This window comes from Ascaphus truei, chromosome 18, assembly GCF_040206685.1.
Source record: "Ascaphus truei isolate aAscTru1 chromosome 18, aAscTru1.hap1, whole genome shotgun sequence".
NCBI classification, from domain to species: Eukaryota; Metazoa; Chordata; class Amphibia; order Anura; family Ascaphidae; genus Ascaphus; species Ascaphus truei.
Genome location: NC_134500.1, coordinates 13,196,619 through 13,216,147, shown reverse-complemented (window position 1 = coordinate 13,216,147; position 19,529 = coordinate 13,196,619). Strand labels below are relative to the sequence as shown.

The 19,529-nt window shown below is 41.3% G+C and overlaps 1 protein-coding gene across 1 annotated transcript in view; it reads right to left on the bottom strand.

Annotated features, from left to right (window-relative positions):
* The window catches only part of USP8 (ubiquitin specific peptidase 8), a 30,820-nt gene extending 14,608 nt beyond the window's left edge, over positions 1–16,212 (bottom strand). Inside the window, exons 1-11 of the mRNA XM_075575597.1 lie at positions 16,064–16,212; positions 10,106–10,280; positions 9,338–9,482; positions 6,809–6,894; positions 5,829–5,961; positions 5,423–5,474; positions 4,849–5,002; positions 4,316–4,478; positions 3,338–3,482; positions 2,521–2,732; positions 1,074–1,505 (exon numbers count right to left, since the gene is read on the bottom strand). Coding sequence (XP_075431712.1) covers positions 1,074–1,505; positions 2,521–2,732; positions 3,338–3,482; positions 4,316–4,478; positions 4,849–5,002; positions 5,423–5,474; positions 5,829–5,961; positions 6,809–6,894; positions 9,338–9,482; positions 10,106–10,209 — 1,626 coding nt within the window. The 5' untranslated portion in view covers positions 10,210–10,280; positions 16,064–16,212. The remainder of the gene's footprint in view (positions 1–1,073; positions 1,506–2,520; positions 2,733–3,337; positions 3,483–4,315; positions 4,479–4,848; positions 5,003–5,422; positions 5,475–5,828; positions 5,962–6,808; positions 6,895–9,337; positions 9,483–10,105; positions 10,281–16,063) is intronic.
* Between the last annotated feature and the right edge of the window lie 3,317 nt (positions 16,213–19,529).

Sequence of the window (19,529 nt, the reverse complement as noted above, 5' to 3'; positions counted from 1 at the left end):
ACAAAGTGAAATAAAATTATCTAAAGAGATTTGGTAACTAATTAGCTAAAGCCCCCAATTTAATAGGACGCGGGTTTATGTGCCGTTTGTGATGTAACAACCTCTATTCACTTTAATGGATGTTAATTCATTATTAATTGTTCCTGACGCCACTTCTAACCATATTATAGCAGCAATGCCCTTGGATGTTCAGGTTCCCAAGAAGGAGAACAGTGCAGTTTTATCACACTAAAACTCACTTGTAAGTTGAGACAGGAGCGGTGCACGCCCCCCCCCCCCTGCTCACGCCCCCCACTTACCTTTTCTCCAGCATCAGCAGCGCCATTTGACGTCACAACGTCATGTGACGTAGCGTTGCCATTTGACCCCGCGTTATCATTGCGACACGTCACCAGAAGCCGCCGGAGAGAAGGTAAGGGATCCCTCTGCATTTTATCTAAATGTTGTGGGGAGCAGTGGGCCTCTAAGTGCTGCGCCCCCCAGGTGGGTGCACCCCCTAGTTTGCACACCCCTGAGTTAAGGTGATTTAATTATATATGGTACAGATGAATGTAGTTTACTGGTATGATTCTCACTTAAGAACTCTCTGCTCCTGCCAATTTCATACTGGTTACTTAGGCAGCCAGCGTGCAATTCCTCACACTAACAAACTTGTACGTTAAATTAATGTAAATGTATATGGTACTGATGTGATCAAAGCTTGCTAAACGTGAACATTTCCAAGTTTTTATATGCATCTAAAATAATAATAATAGCATGTTCTTGTATAGCGCTGCTAGTTTTACCTAGTGCTTTACAGAGACATTTTGCAGGCACAGATCTCTGCCCCATGGAGCTTACAATCTATGTTTTTGGTGCCTGAGGCACAGGGAGATAAAGTGACTTGACCAAGGTCACGAGGAGCCGACACTGGGAATTGAACCAGGTTGAAACTCATTGCCAGTCAGTGTCTTTACTCACTGAGCCGCTCCTTCTCACATTATAAGAACCTTGTGTCCCTTCTACTACTAATAATTGTTTCCTGACCTAGCCCCTTTGGAGAACTGGTGAGAGATCTGTGCTGCATTACTCACTTCTTTGGGAATATTTGATGTCTGCCCTTCCGTCTTCCTTTCATCCGTTGTGATTTTGTCACAATCTATTCTTTTCGCCTCAGCCACGTCTTGTTCCACGGCAGTTTGAGGTTGTCTTTCTGGCTCCTCTTTTTGGTGCTTTTTCTCCTGCGCCTTTTCTTGCTCTTTTTTACTCTTTTTTAATTCTGGTTCCTCCTGGTAAGAAGCATCGTCGCCGGGTTCTTCCCTTTCTATCTTTCCATTTTCTTCTTGCAGATTTTCCTTTGGGTTTTTATCCAACGGATCTACTTCTAATTTTACAACAGATTTGGGGACAAAGGATGGCTTTGTTGAACGATCTGGGACAACTATTGGATGGTCTTCTTTGGCTTCATTTTTGAACTTCGTCCTACTGTCCCCCACTTTTTCTGATGGTTTCTTTGTGCGGTCAATCTAATGGAGAATAAAATATATATATTGTTTATGGTTTCCCATTTACAAATTGCCCATTTTAATTAACACCTTCCCCACTGACAAAATCTGTGACGCTATGTGGTACAGAACTTTGACATATAATTCATTGGGCCGGCTCACCCAGGAACAAATTGTACAAATGATTAAAAGCAGCAATCCCGCCCCAAATTAAAATAAAATAATTTTACAGTATTTGAACGCGTGTTCCCATAGTGCTGAACTGTGCTATTCTCAGCTCCCCGTTCCAGAGGTGCACACACTTTTAGGTGCCTGTGCATTTCCTGAGAATTTAAACATGGCGGCTGAGGTTGTCCGGAAGCCGCAACGTTATCTGGTCGCGATTGGGTAGCTATTTAGATTTTCCAAAAGAAAAATAGAGCTGTTCAGTTCCAGGGGACCCCTGGTTCAAATATTGCTCAAAAATAAACAAAACACTAGCAGCTGGGATTGCCAACGATCATGCCATCATTAGCTAAACAGATGGATGGAAAGGGCAATGGGTATTTGATAAAACAAGAATATTGCAAAATTTGGGGGAAATAAAAACCCACAAGACACAAATACCGTAGGTAACATTTTCACTTTACTGTAGACTGAATCTTTGTATTGAAGCCTCTTCGAATCTTGAAATCTCGAAACTGAATCTTTGTATTGAAGCTTCTTTGTTTAAAAGAACTTGCCAACTTGTTTAAAAGATAATTATTTTTACCTGGTACTTTTCAGGCAATAACAGGTCTCATCCCTGTCAGAGACCCAGCAATGTACCTCATCAAGAACAGCATAGCAAGTACATTTTAAAGCAATATGTAAATTCAACAAAATAACCAACTTGAATTATTATTTATATATATATATATATATATATATATATATATATATATATATATATATATAGAAATAATAATTCAAAAATAATAATTCAAAAAAAAAAATATATATATATATATTTTTTTTTTAATCCCCGTAATTAACAAAACACGTGGCTCAAACTTACTCGTGGAATTATTTTCACAGGGTCTGGTGGGTGAACTTTAGCTGCAGGATCAGGCTTCTGTGTTACCGTTACAGTCTCATCCGTTTTCTCTCTGTTAATTACTTCTATTGTTTCTTCAATGGTCATTTCATTCACGGGTACAGGAGGCGGCTCTGACTGGGTGGAAGATGAAGGCGCTGGTGGCTCTTCCAGAGATGGATAGCTAAAGTTCACTAGAACAACAAAATAAATGATCTATTACTAAGATTCATGAGCTTGGGAGCATTCTTCAAAGTTAAAATAGCATCTTATGGGCATTGATATGCATGTGTAAGTGTGAATAAATAGGCATGAATTCGCATAAGTAATCATGAATGTGTGTGTGCAGAAGGTACAGGCTTCACTGTTGAATGATGCAAACGTAAATTACACAATTCTCAACGAGCCAGAAAAATCAGCTTGAAGAGTTTAAACCGGTCTTGACCACACAACAGCCGTCACATAATGGTTGCCCCATTTCGGCTGATAAGATGCCAGGAATTTACTTTCTGTATCCTCACTTCTCTGCTCTCACGTTTTCACCAATTTTAGAAGACGAGAAATATTTGAAGTCGCACTAATTGCTCCCTTACCTTTCGTTGATAACAAGGAGCACCAATGCACATTTTAGCAGTACATATTACTTGCTATCGGGGATATAGATGTATATATGAAAAGATATCAATTGAATGTACATGCAACACAAAGAAGTGAAAATGTTGCATTCCAATTCTGTTTTGCAGGCAACACACGTGGAGCTAGAACCAGATGTTTCATAGACGACAAAGCATAAACTTACGTGAAACAGACACGGCTTCATTTTGGCTTCCCTTGGGTACAAGTACTTTCCCATTTGTGGTGTACATGGGGTAACAAAAAAGCCAGTTTTCATAACCACCTTCTAAAACGAAAGGTTCGCTTCGTAGAATAGTTTTACTTTCCCACTGTGTAAAACCAAAATAATGACATATCAGATGCAATGTACGTATGACAAGACGAAATATCGGGCACCTTCAGGAAGAAGGTCATTTGGAAAATCAGAGATAATCCAAGCCATTTTTTTCTTTATACAGGATTAATGCGGGGGGTCTCCAGAGCTAAACCACATTAATTTCAGCTCCGGGGACCCCCTGCTCCTGGAGATACTTGCCTCCGTAGGGGGCATGCAGGTAGCCGCAGGGTTCACATTATGGCTGATTTTCAAAGCTGCAGGGCCCTGCGAGCCAATAGGAAGCTGTGACATCACCCGGTGTGGCTTCCTATTGGCCCATGTGACGCAGGAGCTTAAAACGGCAGAAAGCTGCCTGAGAGATACCTACACTCCCTTCGGAGGTAAACATCTCTGGAAGCAGGGGGTCTCCGGAGCAGAAATTAACAGGATTCAGCCCCGGAGACCCCCTGCTTCAATCCCGTACAAAAAAAAAGAAAAAATTAAAGAAAAAAACATGCTTGGATTCCTTTTATAACAGTGAATTAAGTAAATAATTTATTGCAAATCTTCATAATGTAAAAATGTATATATTTCTGGGTGGAGCACTGAATCAGTACTTAACCACTTCAAAGGTGAAAGGAATTAAGCTTTGAGATCCAGACCATGTGGAGGTGATTTACATTATGAAAATAGGTCGGTTTCAAAATCCGCTCTATACTACCTGAATCCAGTCACAACATTTCTGTGCTTTACACAACGTAATTAGCAAGTAGAAGGTGAACTTTTATTGGAGACTAAATTACTTGACATTTTCTTCAGTTGCATTTCTCAGTTTCAAATTCTCACCTTAAAAAGTGCATCTTTTAAACTTTGAAGGGTTGATCCAGTCTTTAAGTCATTTACTGAACTGAACCAGTCAAGTAATATAATGTAATCGACGTGACCTCTTTTATACCACTCTTCCTTGGATGCATCAGGCAGATTATTTTCAATCTTGCTAGAAGTAAATCTAAAATAATAATTATAAAAAAAAAAATACTTGATACTTTGTTTTATACACCGTTACATTACATTTTTTATATCTTAAAGCTGCCTTTCTTCTTGCCCAGTGACTTTGTTTTAACAAAGGCAGCAGTTCCTTACGATCGGCGGAGATCCGGCTTCCCAGTGCACGCAATTTGGTTGCCTATTTCATCAGAAGAAGTGTTGTGGCTTACTAAATGGCTGCTATAGCAAACCAAGGAAGTTTAATACATTAAAAATCAAAGGGCGTAAAGAGCGGGTTCTTTTTTTCATTAAATGCAGTAAGTACACAACGAATTTAGGAAGAAAAAAAAAAGCACAGAATTTTGAATTAAATGCAGCTTTAAAGCAAATACCCAGGGCAGATTGCCTCTTGTGGGACACTTATGGAACGCAGAATGCGAGACTCCTGAAAATCTTTCGTGCTTCGAGCATCCATTATAATTACACTGATGTTCTGGTCGTTCATCATTGCAAAGAGCTTTTCAGGTGTGATTGCTCCACGAGGCACTGAAAGAATGTAAATGTAAAAGAATGTAAAATAGCATAAATTATAATACAACAACTTTATTCTCATCAGGGAGGCCGTGTTAATTATATTCCCTTCTAATTAAAATAGACACGTTATGGCTAATAATAGGCAACACAATTAAAATAAATGTGGTATGTATGCTATATATTGACAATTCGGTCTTTGGTGCCTTAACATTTTTCCCCATTATAAAATATTTAATTCAATATTGCAAAGCAGAAAAGATGATCATCAAATGAGTTTACAAGAACAAAATAAAGGTTAATTTTAACAAATAAATATTGATTCTTTTTTATAAATACATCTTGAGAAAGGTCCTGTAATAGAGCCGAAACATTGTGGTACTAAATAAACCACTTTGCTTCTTCAAAAGTTCCATCTGCACGTCTAATACTTACTAGCAGTGGAGATTTCTTTTTTGGCCAAACACTCTTTTTTCTCACCATTCACCTACAAAATTGCAACAACGAGAAAAAAAAAGTTAAACCCCTTAGATTTAGTGAGGAAATGTCAATTTATTTTTTTAAAGGGCAATGCACACACATTATGTAATTGAATGTTATCATCAATGGGCGAATAGGAAGATAGTATTGAATTTCAGCGTATTGTCACATACCAGCTCCTTGTGACAAGAAGCCTTATTCTAGATCTGCCGGTGATTACCACTGCAGTCTATGGGGATTTTTGGCAGAAAACAGCTGATTCGGCACATAGAATTATACCCAAAGTCTGAGAAAAGTAACACACACACACACACACACACACACACACACACACACACACACACACACACACACACTCTACCGGTTGATTTTTTTCACTCTTGTCGGAAGAGTCTACAGGAGTTTCCTTGGGAAGAAGACTTCCGTCCTTCTTCTTCTGCTCTTCTTGCCTTTCTCTTTCTTCGAGTATTTTTCGGACCTCGGCTTCCTCATACCTGGTTAATAATAAATACCTCATTAATTCTTTATTTGGAACAAATTAGTTTCTTATAACTGCCCTTATCATCTGCTAGAGGCAAAAATGGTCAATAAAAAATACAAAGGTTCTTTGACCAACTATATGAACATAGCAGCAATTTCATTTTATTCCAGCTAGCATCTTAAATTGTGGAAAACAAATACACAAACCCTGCGCTCCTCCCCCATTTGCTTGCGATTTATTAGGGAAATTCTACATTTTGATCCAAAGGCAAATAACAAAGGAGCCATTTAGTTGCAGGTTTTGATCAAAAAACGATTCAAGCCTGCTCACCCAGTCAAGGTAAACCCATTTCTGCAGGTACAGTACATACACTAAACGTATATTATTCCTCATTGTCCTGTGGACTGAACTTGGTGAAATATGTGAAAATGCTTCAAGGGTTAAATAAATGAAGCATAACGTCATCTGTAATCCAGTGCAATAAAAAACTGGCAAAAGCCTAAAACAAGGTTCCCATAGCATTACTTGGATAAATTGTGGGTGCACCAGTTTCTTGGGGAAAACTAATAATACAGGGGTGGCCAACTCCAGTCCTCAAGTGACACCAAGGTCAGGTTTTAAGGAAAGCTCTGCTTCAGCACAGGTGGCTCAATCAATCCCAGCTTCAGCACAGGTGGCTCAATCAATCCCAGCTTCAGCACAGGTGGCTCACCTGTAAAACAGGATCTGTTGGTGGCACTTGACAGGAGAAGGCCAACCCTGATTTAGACACATTTCAAATTGACTGTATTAAGAAAATATTTGCATTGCAAACATTTGACATGTTCTAACAAATACAAGTCACTGATTAGCACACCTACCTGTTCTTCAGGCTTTCAGAAAGTTTTTCAGCTTCTTCAATTGATTTTTTTATAGAAGGAGGACCAAGTAAGGACTGAAAATACGCCTGAGATTGAACCAAACTGAGTATTAGAGTTACAAGCAAAATACCATAAAACAGGAAGACAAATTGCATTCAAATATTGGTTGAAAATAAGGCATATTGCTACAAAATTACATTAAGACACTTCAGGTTAAATAACGTATTTTCATTTTTCCTCACAAAGGACATTGGGAACACGATCTTGCCTTCTCATAACATCAAATAAAGACGGATATGAGGTATTCAATGCTTCATCTGTCGCAGTTTAAAGTCCTTGTAGTCGTGTTGATTCCGGAGAAATTTAGATTTGTTGTAGGTTGTGGTGTATTTTAGGGTAGCGGTGCGCAAACTGGGGGCGTGAGACTTTTCTGGGGGGGGCGCAGCGTTTACAGAGGTCCCGCACTGTGAGCGCGAGGTCTCTGTAAACGTACTTATCCGGCTTCAGTCACGCGTCTCTATGACAACGCCCGTTGCCATGGAGACGTGACGTCAAATGCCGCCGCGGGTCACGTGACTCCGCAGCGTCATTTGACGCAGCATTAGAGGTGATGGGGGGGCACGCGACGGAGCAGCAGAGCAGGAATGGGGGGCGCAGGAATGGGGAGATTGCGCACCGCTATTTTAGGGAAACAACATTCATATATGAAATCATGAATAAAGAAAATGTTATGGTGCTAAAGTCTCTACAATAATATGTGTATATAAACTACTTAAAATGAGTGATTTAATTAATAAGTGAAATTCTGCGGCCCGGGTGAAAAAGGGGTCTCTAACCCCTAAAAATGGTGCACTGGATAAGGAGGATACCCTGGCGCATGAACCTATAGAACCAATATATTATATTGAAGCCATTACGGTAAACCGAGGTTCCTGAAGACAAAGCGCATACAGTTTGAATAAACCATAAAAATGTAATTAAAATACAAAAAAAATAAATAAAAAAACACGGATTAAACACAAAAATTGGAATTGATATGTTGGATTATATGACACATGTATACCCAAACCTTGATTAAGCTTAATCAAATACCTGAAAGCAATTGCAAAAATATATTATTATGCAATATTCTTGCATATGGAAAATTTGGATATTTTTATATTCCAACGTGTTCTGATGCATAGTGTCAAGCACTTAACAACTTAAAGACCAAGAAGCCATCAGAAAACTTTGGAATATAAAAATATCCACATTTTCCATATGCAAGAATATTGCTGCTTTTCATCAGTCTTATTATGCATCATTTTTAATATATTTTTGCAATTGCTTTCAGGTAGTTGATTAAGCTTAATCAAGGTTTGGGTATACATGTGTCATATAATATTCTTGCATATGGAAAATGTGGATATTTTTATATTCCAAAGTTTTCTGATGGCTTCTTGGTCTTTAAGTTGTTAAGTGCTTGACACTATGCATCAGAACACGTTGGAATATAAAAATATCCAAATTTTCCATATGCAAGAATATTGCATAATAATATATTTTTGCAATTGCTTTCAGGTAGTTGATTAAGCTTAATCAAGGTTTGGGTATACATGTGTCATATAATCCAACATATCAATTCCAATTTTTGTGTTTAATCTGTATTGTTATTTTTTTTGTATTTGAATTACATTTATATTACATTTTTATGATTCATTCAAACTGTATGCACTTTGTCTCCAGGAACCTCGGTTTCCCGTAATGGCTTCAATATAATATATTAGTTCTACAGGTTCATGCGCCAGGATATCCTTCTTATATATGAAATGGCAGTGTACAGCAGGAGTGGCCAACTCCAGTCCTCAAGGGCCACCAACAGGCCAGCTATTAGGGATATCCAAGCTTCAGTACAAGTGGCTCAATCAGTGGGTCAGTCATTAAAACTGAGCCACTTGTGCTGAAGCAGGGATATCCTTAAAACCTGACCTGCTGGTGGCCTTTGAGGATTGGAGTTGGCCACCCCTGGTGTACAGTATGCTCTGTCCCCTAAAACAGGGGTGCTCAACTCCAGTCCTCAAGCCCCCCCAAACAGGTCAGGTTTTCATGATATCCCAGCTTCAGCACAGGTGGCTCAATTAGAGGCTCAGTCTTCGACTTCGAAGACTGAGCCTCTAATTGAGCCACCTGTGCTGAAACAGGGACCGATTAAGCCACCTGTGCTGAAGCTGGGATAAGCTGAAAACCTGACCTGTTGGGGGGCCTCGAGGACTGGACTTGAGCACCCCTGCCCTAAGAGATACCAGACTCTACAACAAACTTATCATAGATCTTCTGAGTAGCACTTGAGAAATATGTAAACAAAGTTCAAAAGTGTATGTCATTTATGAGAAAGTACTTTTAACCCAATGCAAGCAAAGCATCCAGTTCCAGCAAGTCTTACAAATAGAACAGCACGCAAGAACCTAGTATACAGTAGTTACAGGAACAACAATACTGCAGTTGTTGGATTTGCTTTCTGATAGTCAAATACAATAAAATAAACGTTACCTGGTTTTGCTTGAAATCTGACCTTTTTTTAAGAAGTTCAAATACAAATAAATGTTTCATGTAGAAGACATAGGCTTTTTCTTCATCTCCATCCAGTCTGCACTCTTCCGCTTTCTGGAAGATCTTACAGGCAGTGGCCACATAGCTTAAGTTTGAGAATAAAAATAATAAAATCAATCCCTCGTATGTGTAAGTTTATTGTTTAACAATGTACGTTCTATAAAATCATGTTTTCATAAACATCGAAAATGTAATGTTTGTACTTATTTTTAAGTGTGCGTGGCTATATTTGCACATGGTCAGCCAACATAGCAGGTAAAAAACTATTTATTTTTTGTTTTAAAGAAATATGCGTAATCTGCTTCCTTATAAAAGGATTAAATGCCCCTTAAAATGACTGTTTCACTTATTTGTGTGCTGTGAACAATAAATATGGCCTGCATTTCTCTGGGAACACTGAATTCAAGCATATTAGCTACTTGGGTCTGTTTGCAAAAGAATTATGATGCCATCATTAGTTAAAAAAATAAATAAATAAAAAAACAGAATATAGGACAATCAGAATGTAGAGAGGAATTAAATTGTAAGTGTTGAATGTCTGATGGGTCTGGTTCACTCATCAAATGCCTGGGTAATGATATGGAGAGAAAAAGGGGGGGGGGGGGGATATCCCGAGAATCTGATTTGTTGGGGGAGGGGGGGGGGGGGGCGTGAGGACTGGCATTTAAAACCCCTGCCTTACATAATTATAGGTGGTAACACACATACCTCTTTGTGCTAGTCTTGTCTGGCTTGACTTCTGCCTTCTTCTTGAGGTCTGTCAGTGAGGTGGAAAGGTAGAGCTCTTTGGGTAGTGCTGACACAGTAGGCATGATGGACCAAGGATTTTTTCGCACAGCAACAAATGGAGTATCCGCTTGTTTTCTCTAAAGTCAGTATATTCCTTTGGTATAAAAATAAGAAAAACTCCCAGAGTAAGATTTGGGGTTTAAGAACCAAAATTATATTTTTATAGAATATAGACTGCTAAGATTATGGATCCATTACTTCTTTAAAACGAATAAGGCTGGCATCAAATAAGTGATTCTTTACAAGGTTAGAGGTAGTTACTAAAATGAGAAGCCACTTTTGGCTGCCTATTTCCACCCTGAAAATGGTGTAATATAAAGTAATACTAAGCATTACTGTATACTTCCAACCACTTAAGGTTTCTTGTACTATTAAGAGGAATGAAATCTAAAACATCATTGCGCTCTACAAATAGAACTAGTGCCCCGGTGTCATGCTTAATACCCTTTGACCCCCACACAAAAAAAGAATCCCTGGCTGCAGTGGGAGCACTGTATGCTAAGGCCTGGGACCCGCTGCGCATGGCGGCGCGGGCGGCTGCACGAGCTTTCCCCACCAGCAGGGGAATCCTCCCGAGCCGGTCCCGGTCCACCCTCACGGCACAGCTCACTACACGCTGTAACGCGTCAGCCGCTAGGGGATTCAAGAGAATTGTAATTCCTAGCGTCGACGCGTCACGTGGTGTGGCTGTGAGCCAATGAGGAGGGGAGGCTTCGGGAGGAGGGGAGGCTTCGGAGAGCGGGGAGGAGTGTGGAGGGAAAGCAGCGTGAGTGCATGTCTGTGTTTGTGTGTATGTGTGTGTGTGTGTGTGTGCATGAGTGTCAGCGTGTGAGTTAGTCTCCCTCTGCAGCCGGATACAATGTCCCTCTCCCAGTGCTGTCTGTACAAGCCCAGCCGATCACACACCTAGGGCAGCCCGCAGAAGCTCCCTGCCCGTGGAGGGGGGGGGGGGGGGAGGCCGGGGGTTAGCGGGTCCCACCGCTTCAACCACGCCCCCCGCTTAAACCACGCCCCCTCCCTCCCACTCCAGCCCCGGCTCCCGCTCCCTACAGACCGCATATCGCGGTCTGTGTCTGTCAGCACCCCGCCTGTCTGCAGTGCTGGCGCGCTGACGGAGGGAGCGGGGCCCTAGCCTAAGAGATACTGGGGATGGTCAGGGTTGCAGACCTCTCTGAGACACGTGAAAGTGCTCACAAGTGATATTTGTATTTGCTGTACACTGTGTGAAGAAGGAGTCTTGGTAATTACAGTGCATTAGCAGTTGTCAGTGCCCCTATTCAGACAGTAATGCTTCCCCGATTCACCCATTTTACTTGCATTTCCTCTAAGAAGGTTGAAAGTGTACCGAGATATTCATAACTATTATCCAATGCACCACAATAATTTCAGTAAATAAGGGTTTAAAAATTTCCTCTGCTGCTAGAGTTGCTCTGCAGTTAATTGGTGGCCCTTCTCACAGATTTAAAAAAGGCGTATTACCGCAAAACACTTAAGGAGCAGGGTTACTCCATTGGCTAACCATTTCAATATTAGAGAGGGCCACGGTAGCTCAGCTGAATGACTTGCAGTAACATTTGTATCCATCACCCTAAAATTGCTTAGTGACACAGTTCCATCCACACAATGAGCTTTGTAGAATGATGGTGTGTACACACACACACACACACTTGCTATAACTGAGACTTGGCTCACAGTCTGACTCTGCAAGCTGCCCTCTCTTATGGTGGTTTCGGTCTCTCACAGTCTCTCTCCGCGCCCTGAAGGCAGGGGTGGAGGAGTGGGGCTCCTCTTTTCCTTTCTCTGCCGTTACCGAACCCTTCCCATTCCTCCCTCTCTTGCTTTTCCCTTCTTTGAGGCTCACAGTGTCCAGATCTTCTCTCCGTCATCTATCGCCCACCTACCTCTACTCACCCCCCTTCTCTCTCACTTTGAATCCTGGCTCTCTTACTCTCCTCAGACTCCCCTGTTCTTCTCCTTGGGGACTTCAACTGCCACATTGATGACCCCTCTCTCCCTTGGGCTTCCCGCTTTCTCTCTCTAACCTCTTCTTTTGGCCTTCAACAGTGGACTGCAGCCAGCACCCACAAGGATGGCCACTACCTAGACCTGGTTTTCACTAAAAACGTCTCTCTTCGATGTCTTCATTTCCCCCTTTCCTCTCTCTGACTATCACCTCATCTTCTCTATCTTGCTTCTCCATCTCCCCCTCGTTTAACCTGCGCTCTATTAACCTACAAGCCATTGATTCCACTTTACGCTCCTCCCTCTCCTCTCTCAACCCTGCTCCAGACCCTGACTACCTGGGCAGGAACTACAACTCTGCCTTATCCTCTGTTGATATACATGCCCGCTTTCTCTATGCCATCCTCGCCCTTCTAACCCCAGACCCTGGCTAAATTCCCACACGCATGCTGTGTTCCTCCACTTGTTCCTCTGAACGCATCTGGAGGAAATCTCAAACTCTCGCAGACTTCCTTCACTACAAATTTATGCTGTCCTGTTTCAAATCTGCCCTCTCTCAGCTAAACAAACCAACTTTTCTTCACTAATCAACACGCACAAGTCTATCCCACGCCAACTCTTCTCTGCCTTTGACTCTCTACTCAAACCACCCTCAGCTGCCTCGCCTTCCTCCATCTCACCTCAGGACTATTTTAAGGAAAAGGTGGAATCCAAACGTCAGAACATCCCCTCTGTTTCCTCCTCCCATCCTACACCGCTTCCCAACTCTCCTCCTGCCTTCCTTGACTCTTTTTCCACTGTCTCAGAGAAGGATGTGTCACTGCTGATCTCTTCTCCCTCTACCACCTGCCCTCTTGATCCCATTCTCTCCCATCTCCTAAAACCTCTTGCTCCTACTATAATCCCTACGCTCACACACATTTTTAACTCCTCACTCTGCTCTGGAACCTTTCCCGCCTCCTTCAAACATGCAACAGTCATATCATTATTCTAAAACAGCAAGCTTGACCCTATCTGTCTTTCTAACTATCGACCTGTCTCCCTCCTGCCTTTTGCCTCTAAACTCCTTGAACGTCTTGTATTCTCTCGCTTGCTCCACGTTCAACACCTATTCTCTCCTAGACCCCCTACAACCCAGCTTCCGCACTGCTCACTCCACTGAACCAGCCCTCACTAAAATAATTAATGACCTCCATGCTGCCAAAGGCAGAGGTCGTTACACTCTGCTCATATTACTCGACCTCTCCGCAGCATTTGACACCGTGGACCACCCTCTTCTTCACATTCTCCATACTATTGGTATTCGTAACAAAGCTCTATCCTGGGGTTCCTCTTACCTATCCCATCGTACTTTCAGTGTCTCTTCTGCCAACACCTCCTCCATCTAACTCTCTGTGGAGGTACCCCAGGGCTCTGTCCTGGGACCTCTTCTCTTTTCTCTGTACACACTTTCTCTAGGTGACTTAATCACATCTCTTGGGTTTAAATTTCACCTCTATGCTAACGACACACAAATTTACTTTTCAACCACACCTTGAATATGGAGTACAATTTTGGGCACCAATCCTAAGAAAAGACATTATGGAACTAGAGAGAGTGCAGAGAAGAGCCACCAAATTAATAAAAGGGATGGACATTCTAACTTATGAGGAGAGGCTAGCTAAATTAGATTTATTTACATTAGAAAAGAGGCGTCTAAGAGGGGATATGATAACTATATACAAATATATTCGGGGACAGTACAAGGAGCTTTCAAAATAACTATTCATCCCACGGGCAGTACAAAGGACTTGGGCCACCCTTTAAAGTTGGAGGAAAGGAAATTTCACCAGCAACAAAGGAAAGGGTTCTTTACAGTAAGGGCAGTTAAAATGTGGAATTCATTACCCATGGAGACTGTGATGGCAGATACAATAGATTTGTTCAAAAAAAGGTTGGACATCTTTTTAGATGGGAAAGGTATACAGGGATATACCAAATAAGTATACATGGAAAGGATGTTGATCCAGGGATTAATCAGATTGCCAATTCTTGGAGTCAGTAATTGTTCCCCTTAATGGTTTTTTTGTTTGCCTTCCTCTGGATTAATAAGTAAGTATAGATATAGGATAAAGTATCTGTTGTCTAAATTTAGCATAGGTTGAACTTGATGGACCTACGTCTTTTTTCAACCTAATCTACTATGTAACTCGACCTTACACCTGCTGTACAGACCAAAGTTTCTGAATGTCTCTCTGCGATATCCTGGATGGGCCTTCGCCGACTTAAACTTAACATGGCAAAAACAGAGCTCCTCATACTTACTCCCAAACCTGGCCCTACTACCTCCTTCCACATTACTGTTGGAAGTACTATCATTCACCAAGTAGCCCAAGCACGCTGCCTAGGGGTCACACTCGACTCCTCTCTCACATTCAAAACGTATCTAAAACCTGTCCCTTTTTCCTCCTCAATATTACAAAGATACGCCCTTTCCTCTGTTTCTCGACTGCTAAAACTCGGACTCAGGCCCTCATTCTCTCCCGTCTCGATTACTGTAACCTCCTGCTGTCTGGTCTTCCTGCATCTCACCGGTCTCCCCTACAATCTAGCCAAAACGCTGCTGCCATAGTCACTGTACTTTTTCCTAAATCTGTCTCCGTGTCTCCTCTGCTGAAATCCCTCTCCTGGCTTCCTACCAAATCCCACATCTCGCACTCAATTCTCCTCACTTTTAAAGCTTTACACTCTTCTGCCCATCCTTACATCTCAGCTCTTTCTCGCTATGCACCATCCAGACTCCTGTGTTCTGCTCAAGGGTGTCTTCTCTCTACCCCCTTTGTATCTAAAGCCCTCTCCCACCGACTGCCCCACACCTCTGGAATGCCCTCCCCCTCAATACCCAACTAGCACCCTCTCTATCCACATTTAAGACCCACCTTAAAACACACCTGCTTAAAGCATATGAGTAGCTCCTGATACTTTACATCTCATACATCAACCGTGGCCCCTTGCAGACGCACTTACCAGAACACCCTCCTACTGTCTCTGTACGTTCTTCCCACCAACCAATTAAATTATAAGCTCTTCAGAGCAGGGACTCCTCTTCCGAAATGTTACTTTTATGTCTGAAGCATTTATTCCTATGATCTGTTATTTGTATTATTTGTTATTTATATGATTGTCATGTGTATTACTGCTGTGAAGCGCTATGTACATTAATGGCGCTAAAGATATATATATATATATTTATATATATATATACACATACACACACACACACCACATCATATAGAAGCTACAGGTAACAAGGTGTACGCTGGTCTTTCTTCAGATTTTACTATAACATAATTGCTAACCAACAAGCAAACGAGTATACAACACCTGGAAAAAATCATCAATGAACATCTGATCTATATATATCTATATCTATAAAATATGTATGAAAGTATATGTATACATACAAATGTGCAGATACATATAGTCATCTTGACAAAGGTCTCTCTACGTCTACAGGACAGAAACGTAGATATGTGAGAAATAATGGTCTTCTCCATTGATTCTGGTTGGCACTTACCTGAATCGACCATGGAGTGCCCTGCTGCATTTGATACATGAACAGTATTTCACCCACCATAACTTATCTAATGTGTGTATGTGTGTGTATGTGTGTGTGTGTATGTGTGTGTATATATAAATATATATATATATATATATATATATATATATATATATACACACACACACAGTGAGCATTTGGAGCTGTGCATAGAGGGGCAGGTTGCAGCCCCTCCTGGGGAAGTGACATTAATACCACAGTGTGTTATTGTATCCTGAGGGGGCAGAGCAGGAGCCTGTGCGGGGAAGGGCGCTCCCTGCTGCACACCCCGCGACCGCCGCATTTGTTATCCATGAGAAATACCGCTCCTGGCTTACCGGACTCATACCAGCCCCTGATACAGGCTCCGGTGACGGTCCCCTGGCACCAACGGCTTCCTCTGACAGGCCAAGATGGCGTCGGTCTGTTTTTTTCCGGGCGGCGTCAATGCGTGACTGATGTGGTGATGTCAAGAGAGCGACGCACGAAGACGCGGAAGTAGAGAGGGGCTTGTGGTGGTGTGCACGTGGGTGCGTAGGGGTAGTGTGATTTCAGATGTGTTTAAGAAGCGGGATGTTTACAAAGATGAGCAATTTGGAGAGTGACATTGAGCTGGAAATGAAATGAGCTCAGCTGTGTAAAAAGTGGTGTTTACATGGGGTGTGGGTGCTGCAATCCCTCCTGGCTTTATATATACATTATGTGATTATGATCATGTATTTGTTTTACTGATTTTGTATGTACAGCACTCCCACAGAAATAATTCGTATACTCTTGGTTTTGTGTATCTTCAAAGTAAAAAACGGGTGGCACAAAGCAATACATTTAACTCAAAGATTAATAAAAAACTGGTGTAACGAATCTAGGAAGCAAAGCTGTGAAAATCCAAGAAGCACAATGTTGCCCATATGAAGTATTACAGCTGCAGACCAAGCAACATGATTCCTACATGTGTGTTTTTTTAAATAAATCAGTTCTGTACTATGAGAATATTTGTAGCATTTTTTTTGTAATAACTCTAAATGCCATTTCTTATGTATTATAATGTAACAAGCATTTTTTTTTCAGCAACCATTTACAAAGTCACATCACCTTCCTCTTCTGAAACAGGCTCTGGCACACCCCTTTTTGAGCCCTGCCTTCTCTCTAGCACTGCACCAATTATATCTAGTGACAGACTGGTCACATGATCTTCCCCACAGAATTTTGCATCTTTGGTCCTCTTCTGCTGCACTGATGGCCATTTAGTGAACCCTCGAGCTGAATCTTCACCAAACAGCAACTTAGCTAATTACTTATCATTGTGTGGATTGTATTGATGCACATATTAAAGGGGGAGAAAACTAAAATTATATATAAAAAAAGGCAGCTTGGACTGCTGCTTTAATGAGCCTGATCTAGAATGGATTACCCATTTCAGTGCTTCAGGCATCAGAGATACATTGTAAAGCTGTTGCAGACCTCTGAGGCACATACAGTTAATGACTTCAATGGGGCTTTCCGTGCGGTAGTGCAAGATCACAGCTATTGTACTTTATAGAATAAGGGCCTATGCATCATTTTTTTTCTCTAGCATATTAATATTTCCATTATTTTGAAACCGTATAACTGAAAATAAAACATTTTTCAGGAGTTTAAATAACACACTTTGCACTGTCTGATTGTTCCTTCAAATTTAGAAAAAGGAACTTGTATTTGAAAGAACTGTTGTTTTTGTATGTATATCTTTATTTGTATAGCACCATCAGCGTATTTAGTGCTTAACGGCAATAATACAAGTGACTAAATAATAGAAGCCATAATGGTAATAAGCTCTAGACATAAAAGTAACATTAGGTAAAGGAGTCACTGCCCCGAAGACCTTAGTCTTAGTTGTAAGTAGGGAAAACTTATGGACAGTAGGAGGTTGTTATGGTAACTGTGTATGGAAGGGGCTACTAAAATACTCCATTAACGCTTTGAGTGCCAGAGGGGCCACGGACCCTCACTAACAATCATGTGATCGCTCTATCATGGATCATGTTCTGCGCTCTGAACACAATCTCCCCTACCAAAATTAGAATTTGATTATCACATAGCAACTACTTCATGCATTTCCCTTTTTGGGGGAAGGGGGGGGAGTGATAGACCCCATGACGTAGTAGCTATGTCCTTGGGCACCTAAAGGGTTAAAGAGGTGTTCTAAGATCTGCCTTTTAAGTTTCCTACTTATATTACTTTAGATCCCTCTAACAACGACCGAGTATTCTTGTGAAGTGCATTTTGCGCAATCAGTTGTTTTGTACTACTTGAATATGAAATGGCGCAAAAGTCAACTCCAAATGTTCCACAGATTCTTAAAGCAGCAATCCCAGCTCTTCGTCCTTTTTTCCGTTTTCAGACCTTATTTTGGTTTGAATACATGGAAACTGGGCGGAGGGGAGGACCCCCAAAGCTTGACCATGATATTTTCAACTCTGGGGTTCCCGAGATACTTACCGGTGAAGGTACTGCATGTCGGTCCCCTCAGGAGAAAAAATGGCAGATTAAATAGGGAGCCACGTCTTATTGCAGCTCCCTATTGGTCCTCCATTAAACATTCAGGAAGTAACGCCTGTGCTTTTACACGTATTTCGGGCACCAGTGGGTCCTCGGTGATGAAAATAATGCGTTTTAGCTTTGGGGACCCCCTGGTTCCCATCCTGTAAAAGGGTTGGAGGGGATGAGGTCAAAATGGTGGGATTGCCGTTTTAAAACACTTCTAAATATGTGATAAAAAGAGACACACAAGCATGACAAGCGGTTTTTATTTAGCATTACCATCCCAACCCAAATTGTATGCAGTAAACAATAAATACAATTAGTTCATGACTCATAAAACTTACATTTCATTTTTTTTTTTTTACCCAAAGCTGCTTTTTTTAATGTATTTAATCCTAGGGTTCCCCACGAGCCGAACTGTGGGACTCCCAGCTCCAGATCCCAGGGAGAAATAAGGTTTTTATTTTGACACTAAAATGCTGGGGGAAAATGCAGCTGGGGGCCTTCAGAGCTGGGACTCATGCATCTAAGATTAAATATTGTTTAGAAAATAAAAGTACACTAGTTGGGATTGATTGCTGCTTTAAATTGTGCTATGATTTATTATGGCCTCGTTAATATGAGGTTAAGGCGCTCATTATAGATCAGCTGAAGCAGGCAATCAGATTGTTTTCTGAGAACATTTTCATTGAAGTCAATGGGGATTTTCAGCCCAAAACAGCCTGATCACCTTATATAGAATAGGCCCCTTAATCAGGATTCTCAACACACAAAACATTTGCAGAGAACTTGGCTTCTTCTTTTTTAAAGTGGTAATCTCCGCTTCCCCCAATGTTTTATTCTTTATCTATACTATATTGGTTAATGAGATTAGGCTCCATGCATCAGAGTATTGTGTGTCCTTTTCTGTTTCAGAAACAGTGTAATTGACATTATATATAAATAGGCCTAGGAAAAGAAAATATTTACCGCTACTCGACAGTGGCAACCACCCTGGACATCAATACTAGACTGGCTTGCAGGGAACATGTAAAGCGATTTTGCACTGCACTGACGGAAATCAAATTGTGTTCAGGAGACCAGACAGGCAAAAAAAAAATTACCTTTTATTTTAATCTTGGCAATATTGGACACTTGTGACTCCTACGCGTTTCAAGCCCAGGGGCGCTTTGTCAAGGAGGCCCATCTGGTCTTCTGTACACAATTATTTGACAGTGTGATGCAGAATCTTTTTCATTGTGGTTGAATATTGAATTACAGTGAGATTCAATTACAGACCCCAAC